Source organism: Pan troglodytes, chromosome X (genome assembly GCF_028858775.2).
Source record: "Pan troglodytes isolate AG18354 chromosome X, NHGRI_mPanTro3-v2.0_pri, whole genome shotgun sequence".
In the NCBI taxonomy this organism is placed as follows: domain Eukaryota; kingdom Metazoa; phylum Chordata; class Mammalia; order Primates; family Hominidae; genus Pan; species Pan troglodytes.
Genome location: NC_072421.2, coordinates 67397493 through 67425485, shown reverse-complemented (window position 1 = coordinate 67425485; position 27993 = coordinate 67397493). Strand labels below are relative to the sequence as shown.

Here is a 27993-nt window from a genome sequence, read left to right as displayed (position 1 = left end):
ATAGTGTATGACTCCACTTACATGAGGTATTTAGAGTAGCCAAATTCACAGAAAAAAAGTTAGATTAATGGTTGATAGGGGCTGGGGGGAGGGGAGAGTAGGGAGTTGGTTAATGGGTAGAAAGAGTTTCCATTTGGAAGGATAAAAACATTCTGGAAATAGATAGTGGCAATCATTGCACAACATTGTGAATGTACGTAATGCCACTGAACGGTACACCTAAAAATGATTAAAATGATAAATTTTACATTACATATATTTTACCACAATAAGAAATAAACAACAATAAAGCAGGTCTGTGACTATTTAGCTTACGATCTTACCTACATAATAGGCTTACGGTACAGAAACTAGAAATTACTGCTCAGACTAACCCAGAGAAAGTTTTATTCAACACATTCATGTTCCTGTAGAATTGGGGTGAAGCCATAAAAAGCATTCAGAGCTCTTGGCATCATCACAATGCTATTTGAGAAAATCATTTGCACAGTTATCAAGCCCCAAATGCATTACTGAAGACCAATTTTAAATGAGCAAGGCTAAATAAAAACCCTTACTACAAATGGGAAAATGGCTAACTGGACTGTAAATGATTATTAGGAAGTTCTTTTTAAAACAACTCCCTCAAACTGGGGTTAAAACCTGTTACATGAGTTTTCCCAATCTAGCCAACATTCAAATTCTAAGTACTGAACTATTCATGAACTTCTCTTGCTTGTATGTCATGGACCCATCATTTGGAAATACTGGCTGCCTCTAGTACAACATGATTGTTTATTTCTTTTCTTGTTTTTTGTATAATTCATTGGCAAAGTGTCAATATTATGGGGGTGGGCAACAACAGTATTTCTTAAGAAAGAGAATGTAAAATAGGCTTTTCAGGTAATTTGGGGATTTGTATTGATCTTTGCAAGGAGTAGCAGAGCCTAAAGTATTAAGCCAATGGAAACATTTTTTAAGTGAAATACTATATGATAGGTGTAGCCCTCATATAATCAGCAAACATCTAATATTGGAAATGTGACAGAATTCAGGTGCCCATGAGAAGGCTCTCTAGGCATTTACACTATTGGCAACCTTTTTTCATTGCCTCCACCACCACCACCAAATAACCATGAATTTCCTGCTAAGACTAACCAAGCATTTCCCCCTTTGCTTGCTCATTGTCTCTTTAGTACAGCACAGTAATGATTAGAACACTACTACTACTAAGCAGTAGTAGTAGTAGTAGTAGTTAACATTTAGTGAGGACTTACTATATGCCAAGCACTATTGCTATAAGGTTCATATCCATTGCCTCTTTGATTCTCATAACAACTTTATAGAGTCGATATTATCTTTATTATAGACGAAGAAATGGAGAAGACTAGTGGGAGACTTGTAGTAAATGGCAGGGCTGGGATTCAAATCCTGACTTCAGGCTATGAAGTCCATGTATCTAACTGCCATGTAGAGTACCACTCCACAATCCTCCACTTAGAATGCAAAATTTCTTCACAATAGTATGTTCTGTCCTCAGTCTGCAGATTTTATATCCACAGGTCAGTTACAGAACCCAATCTCATTAATTAAACAGCCTGAAGCAGCATAACTCATCTATCTGATACAGGTCTTTCCCAAGGCAGCTGGCTCATTCCATTAGCCCAGATTCCAGGAACAATTTCAGAGTCCTTCTTTGATCTCTAATTCCTTCTTTTTTTTGACTCCACACCAGATAACGTGCTCAGTTCTCTGGGGAATGACACCTCCCATTTGTTAATAAAAGGCAATGAGAAAACACAGATCTATATATAGATTTGCACCGGAGTCATTTCCTAATATATCCTTCTCTATATTGAAGTATACCTGTGGACTACTTGGCATACATAACTTTTGCACTTTTGTATTTCTTCCCATCTCCATTGAATATTCTTCTTAGTGAGATTATTAGGGGCTCCTGAGTGACCATTTGTCATGAATGCTTTAAAATTCACTTGCTTGAAGGCAGAGGGCCTGGATAAGACAGTCTCTTGAAATTCTTTTCAGCTCTACTATTGTGTGATTTCCCAGGGCAATGCTAAAAAAATTGCGGTTGAAAATTTTGCTTGTCCTGCCCTTCCAATCCTTGTCCCACTTGTGACAATGCTACAACCTTGCCACACCCCACTGGAGCATGATGGAGAAAGTGAGGTGGGATGTCTGACAGACAGAGCACAATTAATCTTGTTTTGTTCACTTCACATAAGTCCAGGTCCCAAGAAAAACATAATCCTCTCAATAAATAGAAAGCTATGACAACAAAAAGTTACAGTAGCAAGAAGAAACAGTTTCCTTGAACGTATTCTGCCTAGGGATTTATAATAAAGTATCACATTCTAATTCTTTCCTTCAAAAGTTTGAGCACCAAAAAAAAAAAAAAACCATGAACCAGTTTGAGCACCTATGGTGTGCGTGACATTGTTCTAGGCATTGTGGACATAGTCATACAAAAAGGGGTTTAGCAGAGGGGTTTAGTAGAGAAGGACTTCAGTTTACTAGAGAAGGTAGACAAGTTAAATAACATGCACAGATGTATTAGGCCATTTTTGCATTACTATTACTATAAAGTAATACCTGAGACTGTGAGACTGGGTGATTTATTAATAAAAAGAGGCTTAATTGGCTCACAGTTCTACTGGCTGTACAAGCATGGTACCTACATCTGCTTGGCTTCTGGGAAGGGCCTCAGGAAGCTTAAAATCATGCTGGAAGGTGGAGTGGGAGTAGGCACATCACATGGTGAGAAAGGGAGCAAGGAAGAGGAGAAGAGGTGCCACACACTTTTAAACAACCAGACCTCATGAGAACTCACTATCTTAAGGACAACATCAAGCCATTAATGAGGGATCTGCCCCCATGACTCAAACTCCTTCCACCAGGCCCCACCTCCAACATTGGGGATTATGTTTTAACATGAGATTTGGAGGGGACAAACATCAGAACTATATCAGTAGAGTACAGTGTGTTATAGTTAAGTGCAGTGACAGGAGTAAGCACAGAATTTTATAGGAACACCAAAGAGCATATATTTCAGACCTGGCAAAGAATAGTTAAGGAAAGTTTTTTGGAGTAGGTGACACTCAAGTTGAAAAAAAAAGTAGAAGTTAAACTAAACTGGGTTGGTGGTGGCCTTTGAGGTAGTAAGTATTGAAATGAGAGGAGAAACTGAAGAAACACTAAGAAGGTAGAATCTATAAGATTTGGTGTTAGCGAGGTCAGGAGTTCGAGTCCAGCCTGGATAACATGGTGAAACCCCGTCTCTACTAAAAATACAAAAATTAGCTGGGCATGGTGGTGGGCGCCTGTAATCCCAGCTACTCAGGAGGCTGAGGCAGGAGAATCGCTTGAAACCAGAAGGCAGAGGTTGCAGTGAGCCGAGATGATGCCACTGCACTCCAGCCTGGGTGAAAGAGTGAAACTCTGTGTCAAAAAAAAAAAAAAAAAAAAGATTTGGTGTTAGAATGTGAGTGGGGAGGAAGTGAGAAGGAGTAATCTAGAACAACTCCACTTCTGGCTTAGATAAGTAAATGAATGGTAGTAGTACTCACTGAGATGAACAGGGGAGGAAAAGCAGGTTTGGGGTAGGAAGGTGATAAATGCAGTTTAGGATAAATTGATTTCAAGTTGCCTATGCTATACTCAAAAGATTTCCAATAGAAATACTACTGGAGCTCAGCAGATATGGGGTACAGGAAAGAGGTCTGAACTGTATATACTGTAGATCTTGGCTTCAAAATCATTCCTACATAGATGACAGTTAAAAGCCATGAATTTAAAAGAGATCACACTGGGAGAATATATAAACTAACAAGAGAAAAGAAGGCAAGAGCGTAGACCTAGGAAATAGTGTGTCATGTGTCACTTAACAGCGGGGATACATTCTGAGAAATATGTCATTTGGTTATTTTGTCATTGTGTGAACATCATAGAGTGTATTTACACAAATCTGGATGGTATAGCCTACTACACAGGTATAGCCTATTGCTCCTAGGCTACAAACCTGTGTAACATGTTACTATACTGAACACTGTACATAATATTCATAAAGTCATAGATAATTGTAACACAATAGTAAGTATTTGTATATCTAAACATATGCAAACATAGAAAAGGTAATGCATTGTACTACAATGTTCCAACAGCTATGAGATGTCACTAGACAATAAAAATTGTTCACCTCCATTATAATCTTACGGGACCACCCTCATTGTACATGTGCTTCATCATTGACAGAAACATCATTATGTGGCACATGACTGTAACAACATTTAAGAGATATGTAGGAAAGAACCTTCTAAAAGAACTTGGGAAGGAATAGTCAGAGAAGTAGGAAAAAAAAATAAGAAAGCCTATTGCCATGGAAACCAAAAGAGGAGAGGGTTCAAAAAATAAGGAGGCCGGGCATGGTAGCTCATGTCTGTAATCCCAGCACTCTGGGAGGCCGAGGTGGGCGAATCACTTGAGGTCAGGAGTTCGTGACCAGCCTGGCCAACATGGGGAAACTCCATCTCTATTAAAAAAAAAATAATAAAAAAATTATCCGGGCATGGTGGTGCAAGCCTGTAATGTCAGCTACTTAGGGGGCTGATGCGGAAGGATCACTTTAGCCCAGGAGATGGAGGTTGCAGTGAGCCGAGATCATGCCACTGCACTCCCGCCTGGGCAACAGAGTGAGACCCTGCCTCAGGATAAAATAAAAATAAAGAACTACAACACATAGAATGGGAGAAAATATTTGCAAATTTTATCTCTAATAAGGGTTTAGTATGCAGAATACATTAAGAACTCTTGCAATTCAAAAATTAAAAGGCATATAATACAATTTAGAAATGGACAAAGGATTTGGATAGACATTTCTTCAAAGATATACAAACGGCCAATATGTATATGAAAAAATGCTCAATATCATTAGTCTTTAGGGAAATGCAAATCAAAACAATTAGATATCACCTTATGCTCAGTAAGATGGCTATAATAAAAAAGATCACAACAAGGGTTGGCAGGGATGTGGAGAAACTGGAACCCTTATACACTGCTGGTGACAATGTAATATGGTTCAACAATTGTGAAAAACAGCTTGGTGGTTCCTCAATAAGTTAAACATAGAATTAACATAGGACCCAGCAATTCCACCACTAGGTATATACCCCAAATGAATGGAAAACAGGTGTTTAAACAAAAACCTGTACACCTCCATGTTCATAGCAGCATTATTCATAATACCCCAAGGTGGAAACAACTCAAATGTTCACCAACAGACAAAATAGATAAACAAAAGGTGGTATATCCATACAATGGAATTTTATTCACCTGTAAAAGGGAATAAAGTACGGATACATGTTCCAGCATGGATGAATTTTGAAAATATTATGCTAAGTGAAGAAGGCCAGACACATAAAGCCACATATTACATGATTCCATTTATATGACATGTCCAGGATAGGTAAATCCATAGAGGCAGAAAGTAGATTAGTGGTTGATAGAGGATGGGGGAAAGGAGGAATTGGGGAATGACTGCCAATGGATACAGTTTCTTTGGGGGGCAATGAAAATGTTCTTGGATTAGACAATGGTCACAGTTGCACAACTCTGTGAATATACTAAAAACTAGTGTTTTGTACACTTTAAAAGGATGAATTTTAAGTTATGTAAGTTATATCTCAATTACAAAATTGTAAAACAAAATTGAAACTTCATAATAAATATTCACTGAGGAACATTAATCATTGAAATAACTATCCCCAGTAAATTCATAATGTCAAGTGGCTTTCTCTGCTTATTATCAAAAATTTTAAATAATAAAATAAAGGACTTGACAGATAAGTGAAATATGATTAGAATAAATGTGTCCCGTTAAATTTTACAACATGAAGGTCACTGGTGAGCAAGCACAAACTCTTGGGAGGAAGACACAGAAGCTGAACCACAGGAGGATTAGGTATCAATGAGTGGTTAAAACGTAAAGACAGCAAGTTTATTCCACTCTTTTCAGAAGCTTAACTATTTACAGAAGTAGGAAAGGGTAGTTTTAGGAAGATTTGGGTCAAAAAAGGTCCCCCCCAAGGATGAGATGTGAGCATGACTACATGCTAAGAGGAAAAAAAGAAGTTTGAGAGAGATCCAAGATACAGGATAGGAAGAAAATGACTAAGAGAAAGGACCATGAGATAGTAAGCGGGGAGAAGATCCAAAGCTCAGATAAAAGGACTGGTCTTGAACCAAAGGAACACATTTCCTCTATGGAGACAGGAGCACAAGAGTGGGGGCAAATGGAGTAAAATCCATAGGTGGTATTATAGTTAGTGAGGGGAATGGATTTGCAGATGATGTCACAGATAGTCTTGATTGTTTTCAGTGAAGTAGGAATCGGGTTTTAACAGCTGAAAGTGAAGTATGTCTTAGAGCAGGAGGTCTGAGGACCAAAGTGAGAGTACAGAATTGCTGCTGAGTTCAGAAGATCAAGCTAATTCAGTCCACAGAAAGAAAGATTGCTAGGTAACTAAGTATCCAGCAGAGGTTGGGGCCTGAATTTGTAGTGGCTGTAATTGGTTATTCTCTGCAGTCCTATTCAACAGTCTTTCATGTAGAACTGGTAAAGCCAAATGGTAGGGCTAATCCTAGACTGAGGTTTTGTTAAGACAGGGGGACCTGGGGACAGAGAGTCAAGAGACTTGAGGTAATTGCAAGAGGGTGATTGGAGCAATGGGCCAAAGGATATAGACTGTAAGACAAAAAGTCAAGCCAACCCCACAAGAGAATGTAGGTTGGTTGACCATACATCACATGGCTACTGCTCTTTGATTTTACTGGGGTAGTAAGTAGAAGGACTTGACCCCTTTGGCTCCTCTTGTGGGATACAGGCACCTAGATTTCCTATTACACCATCCAATAATGGAAAGGGACTACTCCAAAAAGAAACTGCAATGGTATTAGGAAAAGGAAATGAAAGCTAGGTAGCCAATAAATGACAAATAAACCACAATTTCATATTATAAGGTAGCATACTATCACAAGAACTGTCATAAGAGGATATATAGTTATAGGCCAAATAAGTAAGGTCCATGGGCTCTAAGCCTTTATCCAAACTCACCCTCTACTCTACTCCACTCTACTATTTCCAAGTCTTTGCTGATGCTGCTAACCACTGCCCAGAATGCTAATTCCCAATTTCAGCCTTCTCTAATGTGAGGAACTTATTTTATCTTTCTGTCTCCTACAATGCCAGGTATAGTGTCTGGCATATCATAAATGCAGATGTGGTTCAGATGAAATAGAAAAAATATTACTAAGGGTTAAGCTATTAGGAAAGGCTTCACAGGAAAGTATAACATTTAAGCTTGTCCTTAGAGACAAAGGAGTATTCTACCACAAAAAAAAAAAGAAAAAAAAAGATTTTAACAGGGGGAATGACACAGTGGCAATGAAGGTAGGAATGTGCAGTAAGAAAACCAATCTATATATAACCGGGGGTTCTTGTTGGAAACAGTACATAATACTGGCAAGCCAACACTAATGTAGGTCTTGAATTTGGCATCTGGACTATATTCATTAGGCCAGTGATTCTCAAAGAGCGGGGTGTGGAGCAGGAAAAACTGAAAAAAAAGCATCAGGAATTCTTTTTTTTTTTTTTTTTTTTGACACGGAGTCTCGCTCTGTCACCCAGGCTGGAGTGCAGTGGTGCGATCTTGGCTCACTGCAACCTCCACCTCTTGGGCTCAAGCTGATTCTCCTGCCTCAGCCTCCCAAGTAGCTGGGATTACAGGTGCGTGCCACCACACCCAGTTGATTTTTGTATTTTTAGTAGAGACGGGGTTTCACCACGTTGGTCAGGCTGGTCTCGAACTCCTGACCTCAGGTGATCCACCCACCTCAGTCTTCCAAAATGCTGGGATTACAGGTGTGAGCCACCGTGCCTGGCCAGCATCAGGAATTCTATTTAGCTGCAATGATAAATTGTTAGTGTTTGAAGAGAACTTATAGATCACCAACTTCAATCTCCAACATTTTACAGATAAGTAAACAGAGAGCCAGAAAGATGAAATGACCTACCTAAGGTGAACCAACTTAACTAGAAGAGAATAACTAAACGCAGACCTGGGACCAGTACTACTGTATCCCAATTTCCAATCTAGTTATCCCTCTACAACTTGTGGAAATAAATTGTCAGAGGGCCAGGCTGAAAGAAAGCATTTGTAAATGCAAAAAGGGAGTATAACATAAAAGCACGATTTGAAAAAATGCAGTACCATTACCAACCCCTGTGAATTTATGTCAACAGACAGGGCAACTATATGGAAAATATAACGTAGTAATTAGAAAAAAAGTTTTACATAATTAACGAGACAAAGAGACAGATTTATCAAATAGTCCTCTAAGAAATAACCACAAGACTTTATATTTTTCACATATATTTGTGTTTGATCCTCAAAAAGACAGTGCGAAGGAGACAGGGAAGGTACTGTCTTTCCCATTTTACAAATAAGGACACTGAAATATGCTAGTTGGTTAAGAGCCAGAACTTATTCCAGTACTCTTTCTACAACCTCCAGGATAATAAAGATATCCAAAACAGACCAAAATAAGCATGAGGCACTCTGGTTTAGCAGGTGGGAGCCAGACTTTCTGAATGAATAGGTAAAGTCAGGGGCTGAGAAGAAAATGGGTTAACTGGAAATGTAAGAGTGTAGTTTATGAAACAGTAGTACTACTTGGTCTTATGTCCTGAACTATGAATCACATTTCTCCTAGAAATTAAATGCTAGAATTCTAGCATTTAATACTTATATGCAAACACAAAGAAACACAAGTCAGTCCCTCCATTTTCTCCCCCTCCCCTTCCTTGACTCCCTCACACAGACAAACACAGACACGTACATAACCACAACCTGGGCTTTTCCCTAAACCTTTATTATTTGGAACACCGGCATATTTTGCACTATACAAGACAAACAGAGAGAGTCCTGACCTTAAGGGCTTTCCCACATTTACACGTTTAAATGAGTTACTGTTAAAAATACAAACAAGAGGGTTAGGGAACTTTGATATACGATGGGGGTGTATGGGGTTTGTGACTTGAAAAGAAACTTGGGTATGGAGCCTCTCGTGACCTGGCACATGAGTTAGAATCTGAAAGCCAAGAAGTTGAGGTACCTTCAGTATTCAGAGAGAAATGAATTCCAAAAGCATTTTGAAGGTAAGGACTTGCTGTATTGAGGAAATCAAGAGGTATACAGCAGGTCAAAGTGGAATACGAATACTTGTTATGTGGAAGGCTTTTAAAGATCTGAAGGAGGGAAAGGAACTGAGGAAGGAAGCTCTAGAGTCTAAGAAACTTTCTGTGAGGGTGCTTGACCTTAAGCAGGGCTCTAAAAGCAAAGAAGCCCTACTGACAGACTCCATTAATAATCACCAGATCCTTAAGGTAGCATGATAATCCTCACAATCAATGTGTACAACTATATTTTAGAGTCCGATATTAGGGGGAATGTTTGAATACCTTAAGATTCACTTTGGTATTTAATTAAAAGAGTACAGTTAGCGTTGTAGGTATAAGAACTATAAAGGAATGTAACACTCAGTCTCTGTCTTCAAAAACCTTCACATCAAGTTAAGGAAACAAGAACACCTACAACACAGCACAGTGCTGAATGAGGAATTTAGGGTGTTGGGATGGATAGATGGGCAAGGAAGAATGCACACAAGAGTTAAGGTTTAAGTTGAGCTTTGAAGGACCTGGAGGGGTCCAAGAGACAGGTTGGAGGAAAGAACATTCTTCTTCAGGGGAACAGGTAAACAAACAAAGGCCAGAATGCGGCCTGTCAGTGGACCAGTCTGGATAAAACAAGATTCAAACAGAGAATAAAAAGAAGAGTGACAGAGTAGTTCAAACCCAATTGCAAAGGGGCTTAGAATGCCAGTTTAAGAAGTCTGAACTTTATTCTACGGGCAGTAGGGAGATGTCAAGGTTTCTGAGGAGGAAGTGACATAACAAAATAACTCTGGAAGAAAAATAATCTAGCTGAGGTGTATATATGGAATAGAGAACAAAGCAACTCTCAGCTACACAACCACTGTAGGAGTGAGGTAATAAGGAGCTGAGAAAGAGTCACAGATTTTCATTGTTGGGAGGCACCTCGAAGATCATCTAAGCCAAATACAGCCAGAGTGATAGCAGTGAGACTAGAAAGAAAGGGAGTCATGCAAGAGACATCATGAACAATATAAATCAACATCACAAAGTAGGAATCAACTTAACAATTGATTGCTATATATAGGTAGCAAGGACAAGGGAGAAGTAAAAATATAATGCCTTCCAAGTTTTATGCGTAAGTGATTGAGAGCATGAAACCAGGGTTTACTTTTATAAAATTTGGTGTGTGTGGTGGGAAGGGGAAGAATAAGATAAGTTCAGTTTAGCTTACTAAATTTGAGATGTCAGCTGGGAATCCAAACAGAAACAAGCTGCACCAAAGGATTTGTCTAATGTCATTAAGGATGAAGTAGGTTTGTGCTCCTTCATTGGTTCTGTTAGCTGAATCTGTCTTGAGGATACAATCCCCCTACTAGCATTATCTCATACCAAATAGGGACTCAATGGAGTGGGGGTTGAGTCGAAAGAACTCCTGAAAGCTACTCTTTGCCCTTCTTTCCCTCAGTCTGACTAGTTGTGGCAGGTGTTAAGGTCCATCCTTACAGAAGAAACTCTCAGAGTTTCCCCAACATTTAGACTACATAGCAAAAGTGCTTTCGCAGCATGCAATTTTTCTAGGTACAGAGCCTTGTGGATTGATCCAAAACTCTTACTTATGTCCAAGCTTTCATTGTCCTTGTAGGCCACTGGTGTGGCAGGATGAAGTAAGAATAACAATCCACAAACCACAGAATAAAATTCAGAAGTAATTTCTTTTTGAAAATCAATTTCATTGTGGCTGTTTGGTTTCAATCCCTGCTATATGCCATCACGCCAATAAAAACTACTCTTCATCTCTGAAGTGCAGGCCCACTGACAGGTGGATATACATGGAGAAAATTACTCAACAGCCTATTATTTTAAAGTGGTTTCAGCAGCTAGCACCAAGAGAAGTCACCAGGAAGCCACAAGAGACAGGAAACCACCCTCCTTTCTTGGCTATTCCAAGCACACAGCACTATCATCTGGCTGAGGAAATGGCAACTGAAATCTAATCCCTCTCTCCCCAGAGTTTATGAATTGATTTTCCAAATGGTATTCCACAGTGGTGTTCATTAAGCATTCACTACCACCCAAGCTCAGGTCTAGTGGTCTTCAAAAGTAGCTTCAGTAACACAGGTGATACAGACCTAATAATCTGTAACAGGGAAGCTGAAGTTAGGCATGGGGAACCAAATCTTATCTTCTTTATGCTTTTATTTCTTCCTTTAGAGCAGTACGTTCTCAAATGGAAATGAGCATCAGCATCACCTGAAAAACCTTTTTATAAACTATATATGCCCATGGTCTCACTCTAAAGATTCTAATGATGTATGTCTGGGTGTGGCCAGGGACCTGTGTATCTTGAAAAAGTTCTCCAGGTAAGACTAATATGCATCCCTGGTTAAGAACCACTGCCACGGATGATCTGTATGATATATTTTAACCCTACAATTCTGAAAAAAATTCTAAGTAGGATCTGGGAATAGCTAGCTAGCTATTTCTATCAGAGAGAATAAGAGTAAGAGGCAGAGAGAGAGGCAGGGAGGCAGAAAGGGAGAGGGATGTAGAGAGGAAAAAAGGGAAAGCGAGGAAGACAGAGATGATTCTGGGCCAAGATTCTTGATTACTGCCCACTCTAGTGCAAGTACCTATTGGGTCCCACATGCACCCTGGGTTCTGACCATACTAAGCCATTCACAATTCCATAAATCACAGAGTCTCAATTCGCAGTGCTTGGCAAAATCACCCATAGGGCTTTGTCAAATTATATACGACTAGACTCCCATCCTTGAAGCTTCTAATTCAATTGATTCTGCACTGGGACCCTGGACACATCTGTTAGAGGGAGAAATCTCTGAAGTAAATGGAATAGCCTTGAAGATTCTCTTCCTCTAAAGATAGGTATCATTCAGAAACAACCAACGCCCCTTACACATTTATTCACCATCTTCTATGTGCCAGACACTTAAAAAAAAACTACTTTATATAGATATAATTCACATACTGTAGAATTCATCCATTTTAAGTGTACAATTCAATAATTTCTAGTAACTTTACAGAATTGTGTAACTTCATGATATCTCTTGCATCATTTCCTTTATTTCGTTCCACTGCTATAACCCTGGCTGTGGTAAATCAGTTTTAGAATATTTTCATCCCCAATAAGTGCCCTTATGCCCATATTCAGTTAATCCTAATTCCTACCCCCTGCCCCAGGCATCCAGTAATCTAATTTTTGTCTCTATATATTTGCCTATTCTGGACATTTCATATAAATGGAATCATACAATGTGGTTTTTTTGTGACTAACTTCCTTCACTTAGCATAATATATTTGAGGCTCAGCCATGTTGTAGCATTATTCATAATTCATTCCTTTTAATGGCTGGAAAATATTGCATTGTATAGAATATTATATCACATTATACCACATCAGACATTGGAGCTGTTTTACTTTTTGACTATTATGAATAATGCTATGAACATTCAATGTAGAGGCTTTTGTGTGAACATACGTTTTCAATTATCTTAGGTGTATGCCTAGGAGTGGAAATGCTGGGTCATATTGTAATTCTATGTTAACTTATTGAGGAACTGACAAACTGTTTTACAAAACAGCTGAATCATTTTACATTTCCACTAGCAATGTATGAGAGTTTCCATTTCTCCACATCTCCACTTCTTATTGTCTTTTTCATTATAGCCAGTCTAGTGGGTGTGAAATGGTATCTCACTGTGGTTTTAATTTAAATTTCTGTAATGGATAATGATGTCGAACATGTTTTCATGTATTTATTTAGCCATTTGTGTATCTTCATTTGTGGTAAAATATCTGTTCATATCTTTTGCTCATTTTTTTGTTTGGTTTGTCTTATTATTACATTCCAAGAATCCTTTGTAAATTCCTTTGAATATAAGTTATTTACCAGATATATGTTTTCCAAAGATTTTCTCCTAGTCTGTTGCATTTCTTTTCATTTTTCAAGGTTTTCTTTTGAAAAAAAAAAAAAAAGTTTCTTTCCAAAACGGTTCATTTCTTTTTTAGACTATGTGTTTGGTGTCATATCTAATAAATCTTTGCTCTGCAAGATCTTAAGGATTTTCTATGTTTTCTTCTAAACATTTTATTGTTTTGGTACTTACATTTAAGCCTATGATCCATTTTGAGTTCATTTTTGGGGTATGGTCTCTAGTGAGTATCTAAGTTCATCTTTTTTGCATGTGGATATCCAATTTTCCCAACATCATTTATTGAACAGGGTATCTTTTCCCCCCAACTAATCATCTTGGTACTTTTGTCAAAAATCAATTGATTATAAATATAAGAGTTTATTTTTGACCTCTCAGTCCTGTTCCATTGATATATATGCCTGTCCTTATGCCAGAACCACACTGTCTTGATAATAGTAGCTTCATACAAACTAGGTTTTCTTATTCCTGGATGTACCATGTTCTCTTTCATCTCCAGGCCTTTGCACTTGCTGTTCCTACTGCCTAAAACAGTCTTATCCTAGATAATTCTTACTTACTTTTTAGGTTTAAGCTCAGAAGATGCTTTGTCAAGAACATGTTCCTTGATTTCAAAAGTCATGGTCAGGTACTCCTCCTTAGTGCTCTAGATCATCCTATGATTAACCCTACCATTGCTTTATGAAATTGTATTATATGTGCCTGTTCACTTGTCTGTATGCTCCACAATGGCAGGAATCCCCTCTAATCTGTTCAACAGCTGCATCTCCATTGTTTTGTACAGTGCATGATACACAGGAGATGATCAATAAACATTTGTTGAAGAAATGATAAGCTGATTCTGCTTCTAGTAATGGAAGCAAAAGTAATTTGGGCTAAATTTCCTGCTTAAAAAAACACAAGAAAATTGGGGCAAGATATAAACGATATATGTTTGAAGATATCTGAGATCTAACAAAGTAATGCAATACTATAAAGCCAAAATGCAGGATAAAAAGAAAACTGAGAGAGGCTGTTTTTCTCCTAAGGTCATTGGCTGATATAGTAGAGTCAGCTGAGAGAGAGAGAGAGAGAGAGGAGCTTCTGACAGACTCATGAAGCTACAAGAACAAAAATTGGAATTAAGGACCCTTCAAAGAGGGAGAACTCCCAAGGGGAAAAAAAAACCCAAGCTTTGGGTTTCAACTTAGAAGGCATAAATACTAAAAGGAAGGGTAAGTCAACCTTCACTTGGATTGAAGGGCAGCTTTAAATTATCTCAGTCTCATATTGAATTAAGGAGATGTGAGATTGCTAGTGTCTCTAACCACGTGCCAGAAGTGAGTATAAATCCTTTCTAGATAAAGATAAAAATAACTGAGGTCTCAAACCATCTCTACTATAATCTTTCATATATAATGTCTACCATTCAATCAAAACTAACCAGGAGAAAGGTAAAGTGATAGAAAATTAAGACAAACAATAGACAATAGAAACGTACCCTCAAGGATTGAAATAATGAGTAATCAAATGAAGATTTTCAAATAATTATGGCCAGTATGTTAAAAGATATTTTGGCAGAGTTTGGCTGAGAACCAAACACTATCTTATAAAAAGAACCAAATGAAAATTCTAAAAATAAAAAACATGACAAATAATATTAAGAACTCAATGAGTGAGTTTAAAGGGAGTTTAGACAAAGCTGAAGACAGAATTAATGAATTGGAAGTTAAGTCACAGGAAAATATCCAGAATGTAAGATTCTAAAAATATGCATCCATGTGTTCTTCTAGGATGTCTGTGACTTCATGTTTTACAGGTAAATCTTTGTTCCATCTGGAATTTATTTTGGTATAAGAGGTGAGATAAGGATCCAGTTTTACTTGTCTTTTTTTTTAAACCCCCAAAATGGCAAGTCAGTAAATCCCAATACTACTTATTGAATTAATCTACCTTTCATGGGAGTCCTTTAAATAGAAACTTCTCCATGCACATTTTAAATGGTCCAGTTGATACAAGTTCTATATATGGTTTATAAAATTCCTATTTAAAACACAGTTCCAGAAATAGCTATATGATTGCAGACAGTTATTTAACCCCTCTGGGTCTGCTTCTCCACATGTAAAAATAGAGACACAGCAGTATCTACCTTGCATTGTTCCTGTGAAGATTTTTTGAAAATAAAGTATGTAGATGCAACTGTCTCAAAAAAAAAAAAAAGAAAAAAAAGAAAATACCTAGAATGAAGTATAGAGAGAAAAAGAAGGATAGAATACAGAGAAAAGTATGTAACAGACATAAAGGATGCTGAGAAAATGTCTAAAATAGGTTTGCTATGGTCTGAATGTTTGTGTTCCCCCCAAAATTCATATGTTGAAATACCATCACCAATGTGATGGTATTTGATGAGGCTTTTAGGGGGCAATTAAATAATGAGGGCAGAGCCCTTGTAAATGAGATTAATGTCCTTATAAAATAGGTCCAAGGAAGTGCATTTATCCCTTCCACCACGTGAGGATACAGCAAGAGTGTGTCATTCTATGGATCAAGAAGAAGGCACTCACCAAACACCAAATCTGCTGGGCATGTTCATGGATTGGAAAACTGAATACCATAAAATGGTGAGTTCCCTCTAAATTGATTTTTAGATGCAATGCAATCCCAATAAAAATCTCAGCATGTTTCTTTTTTGTGGAACATGACAAGCTGATTCTAAATGCAAAGGGCCAAGAATATCCAAGATACTTTTAAATAAGAGGAACAAGGTGAAAGGAGTTGCTTTACCAGGTAATAATAAAGTCCAGTAATTAAGATTGTGGTAGTGATGTAATGACAAAGAGACCAACACAATAGAATAAACAGCTCAGAAACAATCTTGCATATATACAGGCACCTGATTTATGACAAAGGTGATGCTATAGAGGACTGGGGGAAAGACAGTCCTTATAATTAATGGTACTGAATCAGTTGGATATCTATATTTTAAAAAATGAAGCTTAGTTTCTGTATCTTAGCATACACAAAAATCGATTTCAAGTGGAGTATAGACCTAAATGTAAATGTCAAAAACATAAAGCTTCTAGAAGATAATATGGGAGAATATCTACAATTTCAAGGTAAGAAAATATTTCTTAAATGGGACACAGAAAACACTATCCATAAAGGAAAATACTAAAAAATTAAACACATTAAAATTAAAAACTTCTGTTCATCAAAGGATACCATAAAGAAAGGTAAATCACAGATTTGGGAATGGCTTACAACATAAAAAATACAAAAAATAGTTCATATTCAGAGTATATAAAGAATTCCTACAAATCTATAAGAAAAGGACAGACAAATTAATAGAAAAATGGGCAAAAAACTTGTATAGGCATTTCACAGAAGATATGCAAATGCATAATAAACATGAAAAAGAGCACAACCTCATCAGTCTTCTGAGAAATGCCAATTAAAATCAACGGATATTACCACAAAGCCACCCACCAGAACAGCTATGGCTAAAAAGACTGGCAATACCAAGTGTTAGTAAGAATGTGAAACAACTGAAATTCTCATACATTGCTGGTGAGCATGTAAATTGATACAATGACTTAGAAAAACTGTCATTATCAATAATGTCAAAAATATGCATCCTCCATGACCCAGCAACTCCGATCTATACAAGCAATAGAAATTCAAGCATATGTAACCAAAAGACATGTATAATAATATTCACAACATCAGCATCCATAATAGCCCCAGACTGGAAACAATCCACAAATTCATTAAAAATAGAGTAAATAGACTGTGGTATATTCGAGCAACGAAATAATATACAAAAATACAAATAAATGGCTGGGCATGGTGGTTCACATCTGTAATCCCATCACTTTGGTACACTGAGGTGAGAGTATTGCTTCAGGCCAGGAGTTCAAGACCAGTCTGGGCAACATAGAGAGATCCTGTCTCTATAAAAAAATTAAAAATGAGCCTATAAAAAATTAAAAATGAGGCATGGTGGCATGTGCCTGTGGTCCCAGCTACTCAAAAAGCTGAGGTTGGAAGATCGCTTGTTCCTGGGAGGTTATGGCTGCAGTGAGCTGTGATCATGCCACTGCACTCCAACCTGGGTGACAGAGCAAGACTCTGTCTCACACACACAAAAAATACAAATAAAAAACTACAGCCACAAGCAACAACCTGAATGGATGTCACAAAAACAGTATTGAGCAAAAAACACCAGATCCAAAAGAATACACACTGTTTGATTTCATTTATATAAAGTTCAAAATGAACAAAACTAATAAACTAATCCAACTAGCACTATGTCAGGCACTATGGAGAAAGATAAAAAAACTAATCTATGATGTCAGAACTTGAGAGAGTGAGGAGGATATAGTGATAACAATAGGGTGTAAGGAGGAGTTGTGGCATATAATAATGTTCTATTTCTTGACCTGGGTGCTGGTGACGTGAGTATATTCACTTTGTAATGATTCATCAAATTGTACAAATATGATTTATATACTTTTCTGTGTGTGAGTTATACTTCAATAGAAAAGATTTTTAATAAAAGAAAGAAATGAAATGAAAAGCTAAGTCCTGAGTATTTACAGAGGAGTTAGATAAAATGGTCCTCTACAGGCAAGGTGGTTTCTCTTGGTAATGTTCTTGGGAATTAAATGGCTTCAGAGGTTCTTTACTTTAAAGAGATCTTCTCTATAAGGTAGTTACAGATAAATTACAGATTATTTTTTCACAAGATCTAAGATAGAAAGAAAGATATGAGACCTGAAAGCAAATAAAACAAAACATCAAACAATATATTACAGGAAGCTTTTTGCACCATTTTAGAGAGAAGGTGTGAAACTGGGAGACTGACCACGTGGTTAAGGCTCTTCTCCATTTCACTTTCTAATTATTCTAGAAATCAGTGAAACATTTCCAGTGGAACTATTTACTCACCTAAGCATAGCTGACAGGTCACAGGCTTAGCAAGACCTGAGGAAAACAGGCCTGTTATAGAAAGAGAAAATGTCTTTGTTTTACATAAACACCTCCAAAGTCCCAAAATAATATTCAACTCAACAAGTATTTGAGTACAGTAACTGTAACTAGCACTGTGTCAGGCATTATGGAGAAAGACAAAAATGCAGGCAGATTTCTAAGGAGCTCTAATGTAAAGACATAAAATGTATTTGAAAACAACAGCAATAACAACTAAAGAATGATTCTAAGACAGGATATGATGGGTGGGTTGCAGCAGAGTTAGTGAGAGAGAAAATGCGATGGGAATAACGAAGCAAGTTGATCAAAAGTTCTGTATTCAAACCCACAGTAAAGGTATTTTATCTAGATCCCACCTCCCTAAAAAAAAAAAAAAAAAATCCTTGGATGTATTCATTGTGCTCACCTTGAATCACCTCGAATGATTCCTAGTTATGTTCTTGATCGAAGAGCCTTAACACAGGTAATGTCAACTCTGGATACACTAATGGTCTATCCAGTTATGTCAAGCAATGTTTTGTAGAACTTTAAGGTTGACATCTATGACATCACTTCAAATAATTAGGAACATACTCCAAATAGCCCTAACAGTTCTAAGTAAATCTGTATTGATCTACCCATAATTTTGACTATTACTTGAGACAATGAGTTGAATAAGATACTACCTTTATTTGCCTCCTCTTGAAAATAACTTTTCAAACATTAAAAGGTGTCTAATACTTAACATTGTGTCTGGCACAGCAGGCTTTCTATTTATTGAACTGGATTGTTACGTTACACCAATATATTAATCATATTCATCTCGCTCATGGTTTGGTAGACTTTGATCATATTCCTCCTTCAACCTCTTTCTATCCAGACTGAAAAACCAACTAGAAAATCCCTTCATCCTTTTGATCAATTTAATGGGGTTTTTGAGGACTTTTATCAGCTGTTAGGCTTTTCTTGAGGAGCAGCCACCAGAATTTCCTGTCTGATTGTAGAAGCCAATCTGCTTTTGATCTTGTACATGGAAAAAATAAGTGTTTTGTAAGTGGTTTGTTTTGTTGTTTTTGACACCCTTCCTGATGATACCCACTACATTCTTGGCCTTTGAGGACCACAATCACAACTGGCGCAACATCTCCACAGAATGATCAACAGTGATTTTTAGTTTTTTACTCTGACAATCATATTACTGTATATTGTCCTAATTCAGACACAAATGAGATATCCCTTGCTCTTGAGATAATCTCCACCAACTATCCAGACAAATCTCAGCTACTTGGTTGCTCCAGCTGAAGGAGATGATTGATTATGGAAGGTCTGATGTGACTCTCTCACTTTATCATCAGCAAGTGTGTCCCCACCAGGGAGACTTTTCTAACATTTCACATGGAGAACTGTGCTGATCTCTCTGCTCTGTATCCTACCTGCCCTAACTTCCTTGTGTGCCCTGCTTAAAAAGTTTTTAAATTGACAGATGATATACATACATCTACAGTGATTTCCAGGTCCCTTTCTTGAGTCATAACTGAGAGCCCAGAGCCCATCATCTCATAAGTATGGATAGGTTTACTTTTGCCTACCTGCATGAAGTGTCTCTGACTGTTCTGCCCACTTGGTCTCATGAGAGCTTCCTGCAGTTTACTCTCATCAGCTTGCCTTCACTCCTTACAGATAAACTGGTAAGAAACCTGAATGTACTGCCCGTTGAAGGGTGTATATTTTTATCTTTCTTCCTCTCCATCCAAGATTTGCTGTAACAGCAGTTGTTTGTGTTTAAAAACTAAAATATAAAAATATGACCTACGTGGCCAAATCCCACAAGGCTGTTTACTTCCTTATTTACCGAATCAGAATCTGTCAGCACAATGTAGAATTCTGAGTGTCAGCAGATACTGAAAATTAAATGTCACTGTAAAGCCAGCAGAGGGTGCACCAGGGCACTAGAAATTTTACCCAAGCTTGTAGCAGTATTAATTTAATACCCAATCAACTTTTTAAAAAAGTTATTTTTGTATACTAAAACTAATATACAAGATAAGATAAACTTAAGTTGAACAACTTAAAATAAACAAGTTGAATTTGGGCTAAAATTCCTTCAAAGTATACTCCAAATCTGAAAGTGAAGTTCAGGAAGAATAAGGAACACACGGTTAAACTTACTGTGGTCAAAACACAGGCAGAGTAGAACAAAATGATGCAGATCTGAGCCCTCTACTTTGCAAAAGTTCTAATGTGGAGCTCCATCTTGCTCCCTCGCAAAAGGTCCCAGGAGGTAGTTGGGGGAATGGGCACCCAACTAGGAGTTAGAGCAACTATTATCCCAGTTTTGACTCTAGTTATGTGACCTTGGGCAAGTCACTTTCCCTTTAGGGCCTATGTTTCCCAAGGGAATCAAACGAAATGGACCCATATAAGCCCTTCATAACTCTAGGAAACTGATTCCAATTAATGTCAACAAATGTAAAGAGCTAGTATCCTTGCTTCTATTGCTCAAAAATATTAAAACAGAAAGAATAAAAGACAGAAGATAGGAAGCTGTGTTTAAATCTAGACAGAACTATTTTAGTGCCACACAAAGGGTAGGTAACTAAATGCCATTATACACCTGTAAGAGTTTCATGCCATCACAGAAACCTTACAGTACAGCTGTTCTGCTAATCCTCAGTCTATAAAAATGGCTCTGTCCATCCTGAATGCCAAAAAGTATTGGCCAACATTTGATTAAAGAAGTTTAATTCTTTCATCTTTTCACAGAATATCAATGTTCAGCTGCTAAATACTTCTGCTGGGCATTGGGGTGTGGGGGGAGTGGCAGTAGATAAATAAAGGAGTCAGAATCCTAGTTAATTATCGTTTAGCTACAATGTTTAAAGTTTCAAGTATGAGAAGCATGTCTGCTGATTCTCTTCTTTGATAAGCTGTTATATAAATTGGAGTGTGCTAGTAAGACATTTTAAGGCTCAGGGCAACTTTACAATGCACATCTTTTTTTTTTTTTTTAAGTATCAGTCCTAACATTACACTATTATCATGAATGTGATGTCTCTATCAAGCGTACCACTTTAGATGGGAGGTCAAAGTGGCACAAATAATGTTTACAGAGTTGTGACAATGACTCTGGATGTGGCAGTAAATATAGAAGGCTTGGGTCCCTCACCTCAAGGAACTTATTTGTACAACTTGCTCTCTTCCCTAAGAGGTACAATTTTACTATTATTCTCTAGCCACCTCGAAAGGATCCTTGGATGCTTCTCCTAAGTTTCACATATGGCAACCAAGACAATATTTACGTTAAGTGAACGAAATTTACTTGAATAAAAAGCTAGAAAGAATAGAATAGAAAACAAACACCAAAGCTAATAGTTTGCTTATTAGGGCACAAACACCATAAAGATTGCAAAAAAAAAAACAAAACTGCTCTTGGGGGACGAGTCCTGAGTAATTATTCCATTGGCAGATTCCTGTTCTCAAGCTAGCAGTAGTAAAAGCGCTTCCCACCCACCCTTCCCACCGCACACCTACCCCGCTTAAGAATCAGAACCGGCATGCAAAGGGTGAGTTTTATTTCCATAGATTTTTTAAATTGCTGTTCAGAAGTTGTCTAGCAAGACGGCATATTTCTACCAGAATTCCTCAGGGGCGCTGATCCTCACTAGAACGCCGAGGACAATCAGTCTCAAATTGCAGGTAAGTGTGAACAAGCCCACGTTCTGGTCAGCGCACAAGGACCCGCGCTGAAAATGCGGTTAAAAGTTGTTTCAACGGGCGGGCGTGGAACAGTTATTACAGCTGTTTACAGCTCCAACTCCAAAGGGGAGCCTGCTGGTTCTGGCATCAGCTCTAGACACGAAAAAACAAGCACCGCGGGCAGAGAACCTCATCACGAGCAGAAGGGCCAAGCCGTTAGTCGGCCGGGGGGCAGCGCAGGCACCTCCTCGACGGGAGCGTCGCCAACTTTTCTCGAGGCAGCCCGCAGCCAGGGGCCGCGGGCGCGCGCGAGACTTTCCAAGTCAAGGGGTCCCCAGGGAGTCTGGATTAGCTGGGCCAGGGACCGAAGACAACCTGCCCTGGGCAACTTCTCCCTTGCTCGCCTGGTCCCTCCCTGGTCCTGCCCTCTAAATTGGCTCGAGGTTGCAGAGTGCTCCCAGGCCCCTGTGGCGGAGGGCCCTCGCCCTACCCGCGAGGGGAGGGGGCCGCCGCCGCCCCTACTAGGTGACTCACCTGGTGCCCGTCCTGGGAGTCAGAGTGGAGTGCGGCTTCTCCCGGTTCCAATGGCTGCTGCTTAGGTGACGGCTGCCCAAGGTGACTGGTGATGGGGCTGTCAGGGTCGAGGCCACCGAGGCTGCTTAGGGTGCCAGAGGTGCCAGGGGTGCCCGAGCCGCCAAGGCGGGACTCGGCTCCACGTTCCCGCCGCAACTCCGAGCGCAACTCTAGGTAGCAGCACAACGTCAGCAGGTGGAGGGCCAGCGAGAGGCCAAAGAAACCCAGGAAGAGCAGGCAGCTGTTCCCTTCGCCCGCCCGGGCAGGGGCCCCGCCACACCCGCAGCCCTGGCTCCCTCGCTCCCGCGGCGCTGCTGCAGGCAGGAGTTCCCTGCGCTCCACCTCCGGGTAGCCCATGGCCTCCGGAGACACCCACTCTCTTGAGGCCCGGGAGCCGCTGCGTCTGCCTCAGCCGTTCACGACCTCTGACAGGCGGCTACTGTCCTGCCATCGGCTGGGGGCTGCAGGGACCCGTTCCTGCGCGACAGTGGCTGGGCGGGACGGAGCAGGGAGCAGCCGCATGTGCAGCTCCACTCCGAGGGGTGGGAAAGGGAGGAGGAGGGGCGGGAGAGAGGGGAGGCTCGGCCCGCCGAGGGAATGAAGGAGGAGGTCCCGGCCGACCCCGCCCCATCCCTCAAGCGGCTGCCGGGACGCCCAACCACGGGGCCGCCAAGCCTTGGCGCCCCGCCCCGTGCCGTTCCAGCCGGGCCTCCAGCCGCGGGGCGGGGACTGGGGGCGTGAGGGTTCGCCTCTGCCTGGCCGCCCCACCCAGCTCTTCCCGCTTGCCCCATCCCAGTTGGTGACTGGCGCTGTCGTTCATCCCTGGGCTCCGCCCCAGTTTAACCCTATAGCGCCAGTACGGGGAGGAAAGGAGGGGGAGGCTAAGAATTTGGGAACCTTGGAAAGAAAGTAGAGCAAAGAAAAGGAGGCAGAAACTAGCATTAACAGAAATGTTTGCAATTAACTGCAGTTGTTAATAACATCATCCAGTACTTATCTGTTGCTTCCAATCTTCAAAGCGTTTAACAGACGTTAAACTAATTAAAACAGCTCTGGGTTTGGAATGAAACCATGCCTGCTGTGTTTGCAATTCAATGGCTCGCCCGAAGAAAAGGAGACCCAGGAGCCTGGGAACTATGGGAATGGGTGGGACTCAAGCAGCCTCACTCCTGGAGTGACTCTGAAGGCTCAATCTAAGTAACAGAGAAGCCGCCCCATGCCAAGCGGAACTGAAATGATGTTGTCCCTTGAAGGGTAAAACAGTCTCCTAGGATTTCTTGATATATTAATTAATTCAACAAATATCTATCGATCCCTGTACAATGCAAAAAATGCTGTATGAGAGCATCCACAGCCAGAATAGATTTCTTCCACTGCAGCAGTTTTGATTGGAGAACATATGTCTTCAGTGAGTAGACAGGGAAACCGAGGGCCAGAATGAAGTGGATTTGTACAAGTGTGGTCCACAGAATGGCCAGACACTACTGGCATCTTTATTTACAGGCAACTGTTCTGGCCTCTCCACCCCTCCCATCCTTCTCCTGGAGTACTCCCTGGGGGAAGTTCAACAAGTCAGCCAAATGTTCCAGATGTACACTGCTGCAACTGCAGCATCTTCAACAGCTGCACCAATCAGAAACGGGTTCAGATAAAAAAAAAAAAGTGGCAAAAGGCAGAACAATAGACCCTGAAATGAAGGATGGAAAGGATTAAATCAAGAGTCACAATTGACAAGAGTTACTAGTCTGAGATTATAGAAAGCGAAATGACCGTAGCAGGGGAACCATGTATGCTTCATAGTCACTACGCACTCTCATTCCGTGTTATTGAGTAATGAATAATTAACAATTTTATTGACTTGCAGCAGGCATCTTGAGTGTCATCATGGAGGCTCAGCAATGCTGGGGGCACTTATGTGTAGGCCTAAGACCTAGGCTGGTGGAAGAGAAGAAAACCATAGATAGAAATAGAAAAGAAGACAAAATAAGAGAAATAAAACACAAAACCAAAAGCATCTGCTGGCAGGTCAGTCCAGAGAGCACAGAGGTCATAAGCCTTAAATATATTAGCCACAGACAACTTTTCTCTGTACACTTTGTGAATGGTCTCAGTGCTTCAAAAACATCTTTGTGTCGTCTCTTTAACCCCTACCCATGAAATATAAAGTTCACAAAGAATATCATCATCCTAGAGCTAAGGGGAAAAAAGGTGTTTAACAGCTGCTCTCAAGTCCTGCTTGTCCAGTCCAGGAATTCTAGATGCTAGGAAAACTGCCAGGCTGATTTACTTTAATTATCACAGCCCGGGATTATTGGAAAGAATGCTAGACCAGGAGTCAGGAGACTTCATCCTGCCACTAGGTTGCTGGGTCCCTCTGAGCAAGTCACTGTGCTTTTTCAGGGCCTTAGTTTCTCCGGCAGTAAAATGAGGAGTTTGAACTTTAACAGCCTTTACACTGTGTTTTGTCTGTGTTGTCACTGGCCATGTTGACTTTCTTGCATACACAGTTTAAACAGGCTGCCCTTTCTTCCTCTAAAATGAAAAGGAAACAAATGACAGCCATCTCCTGGTGGTGATGGTGATGCTCAGGGGCCACACTGGTCTCACCTTACCATGTTCTACCAGGCTTGACTGAGACTCTGGATTACACCATTGCCCTCAGAAGCCCTGAGGGTTGCATTTGACCTGGGACCTCTCTTTGCTTCCCCAGAGAAAGAACATGTGTCATCATATGCAGTAGAAATGTTGGAATGGGGCAATCCAGAGAGGAATGTATGTGGTTATTTTTTAAGTGTTTTAAAGTTTTGTTTCAGTTAGCTTCTATGCTTCCATATGTATCCTGTCCCCTAAAGCACAGGTCTCAATGACAGCCTGCAGGCCACATCCAGCAAACAGATGTGTTGTGTTCGGTGCAGTATCAACTAAACCTTTGAATTAAAAAAAAAAAAAAAAAGCAATTGTCAGCTATTGGAACTCTGGAGATTTCACATTTTTAAAAAATCCAGATTTCCTGCTTTTCTGTTGAAAAACCAGAAGACCCTATAACTCTGGATTCACATTCCCATGTGGCTACACTCAGCTAGAACTGTCTCCTTGAAATAAGCATGAACAATCAAGTTCCACAGCCATCACCACCTCTTTCTTCTATCCTTCAATACTGTCCTTGTCACTCATTCACCTTACCTCTTTGATCCCAGGTACTACGGGAGACAAGATATAAGCTCCTTAACATGCCCTCTAATCTGTCTCTCCAACATTATCTTCCACCATTTTACAAGGAAGTCATGCTTGCACACTACTAAATTTGCTGACACTTCTCACACCACCGTGCCTTTGAACAAGCTAGTTTCTTTGTCAAGATTGCCCCTACCTTAGAAACCTGATAAATTCTTCAAGAATCAATTCACATGTTCTGTCTGGTATGGCCCCACAACTCACTCCAACCAGACTTCCTTTGTGCTTTCATTGCACCCTGAGCATACTTCGATGATATCACTTACCACACTGCATTTTGAATGTTTCACATGGATTTCTTACCACTAAACTATGAGCTCCTTGATGGTAAGAATTGTGTCCTTTCTATTTTGCTATTTCTAATCTCTAGCATAGCACCTACCACATAGTAGGCACCAATATTGTTTTATTTTGATATTTCTAATACCTAGCATGGCACCTACCACATAGTAGGCACCAATATTGTTTGTCAAATGAATAAGACATGAAGTCACTCATGGTAACTTAGACTACCTAGAATTCCAAAAAGGGAACTTGTCCAAGGGATGCCTGTCCGTACCACTTATGAAACATTTCCTGGGTGAAGAGCTACATGATACATTATGGAAAGTTACAAAGGAAATAGAACCAAATGAAAATTGTGAAATTATCCTCTTACTTGTGCTGCTATGGGAGTTGTGGGTAATCCAGAAAAATAAATAATCCAGAAATTCAAATATAGTTGGTTTGTAATATTTCACTGACCTGTCTGTCTCATCAAGTTTCCCTTCCTACTTTTGTTTGTCTGGCCCTAAAAAATAATATAGCTGGGCGTGGTGGCTTATGCCTGTAATCTCAACACTTTGGGAGGCTGAGATGGGCAGATCACCTGAGGTCAGGAGTTCCAGATCAGCCTGGCCAACATGGTGAAAACCCATCTCTACTAAAAATACAAAAATTAGTTGGATATGGTGGCGGGCACCTGTAATCCCAACTACTCAGGAGGCTGAGGCAGGAGAATCGCTTGAACCAGAGAGGCGGAGGTTGCAGTGAGCTGAGATTGTGCCATTGCACTCCAGCATGGGTGACAAAAGCGAAACTCTATCTCAAAAAATAAAATAAAATAAAATAAAATAAAATAAAATAAAATAAAATAAAATAAAACAATATTAGTTGACAACCCCCAAATAATAAAGATCCAAAATATGTTGTCAACCCCTGAATACCCACCAATTGAGTGGAATATGCTAAGGAGTTAGGCAGGGACTGGTTTTAAATACCTCTTAGCTCTGGTTAATCCACAGAATAAATAATTGACATAGAGATCAGGTGACTCTCTGGCCTACTTAGCGATAAGCAGATAGTTGGAAGGAACACGAACTTTGGACTTAGATCCTGGTTTGAATCCCACCTTATTCACTTATAAGCTATGTGACTTAGGACAAGTGATTTTTGCTTCTCTTACAGAGCCTCAGTTTTCTTATCTGCAAAACGGAGATGACAGTATATATTTTGCAAGACAGCTGTACTTAAACAGGATGTGTAGGAGAGGGAAGGCTTTCCTCTATCCTCAGATGGTTTGGTAACTGAGTCTGTGAAATAAATTGACAGCAGACAGATTAATAGGAGAAAATATATTATCTTAGTCTATTTTGTGTTGCTATAAAGGAATACCTGAGGCTGGGTAATTTATAAAGAAAAAAAGGTTATTTGGCTCATGATTCTGATGTCTGGGAAAAGTTTAGGACGGAACATTTGATGAGGACCTCAGGCTGCTTTCGCTCATGGCAGAAGGTGAAGGAGAGCTAGCATGTGCAGAGATCACATGGGGAGAGAGGAAGCAAGAGAGATGGGGTGGGGGCAGGCTCTTTTTAAAAACCAGTTCTGGAGGGAACTAACAGAGCAAAAATGCATTCATCCCCAGGGAGGGCATTAATCTATTCGCAAGGAATCTGCTCTCATAACTAACACACTTCCCATTAGGCACCACCTCCAATGTTGGGGATCAAATTTCAACATGAGATTTGGTAGGGACAACAAACCACATCCAAACTATAGCAGGCATACACATTTTTTTTACATGCATGGGGACATCACATGAAAAAAAAGTGAATGCCCAACCCAGTGAGATCTAGAAGCTTATAGACCCTTTTCATAGGGAAGAGGGGAGGGGGGAAGTAGGCCTCTAGGAGGAATAAATGATTTTGGGGAAAGATAAATGGGACCTCAGAAGAATAGGTGACACCCTGTGATAAAATTTATCTGGGCATGATGTCAACCTCCAGTCTCCTCTCTTGTAATACGGGTTTAATCTTCCCTGGTTGATGAGATTTCCAGGGAGGGGATTCATAACAATTGAGTTCCTTTTGGAGGATCTGTCTTTAGACAGAAAAGCAAAGTTCAGAA

The 27993-nt window shown here is 39.8% G+C and overlaps 1 protein-coding gene across 3 annotated transcripts in view; it reads right to left on the bottom strand.

Moving 5' to 3' along the window:
* EDA (ectodysplasin A) overlaps positions 1-23404 on the bottom strand; it is a 434047-nt gene extending 410643 nt beyond the window's left edge. Inside the window, exon 1 of one of the 3 annotated variants that reach the window (XM_016943477.4) lies at positions 22336-23404. In XM_016943477.4, coding sequence (XP_016798966.1) covers positions 22336-22731 — 396 coding nt within the window. In that variant the 5' untranslated portion in view covers positions 22732-23404. The remainder of the gene's footprint in view (positions 1-22335) is intronic. The other 2 variants (XM_009439215.5, XM_009439216.5) reach the window with 2 other exon arrangements.
* Between the last annotated feature and the right edge of the window lie 4589 nt (positions 23405-27993).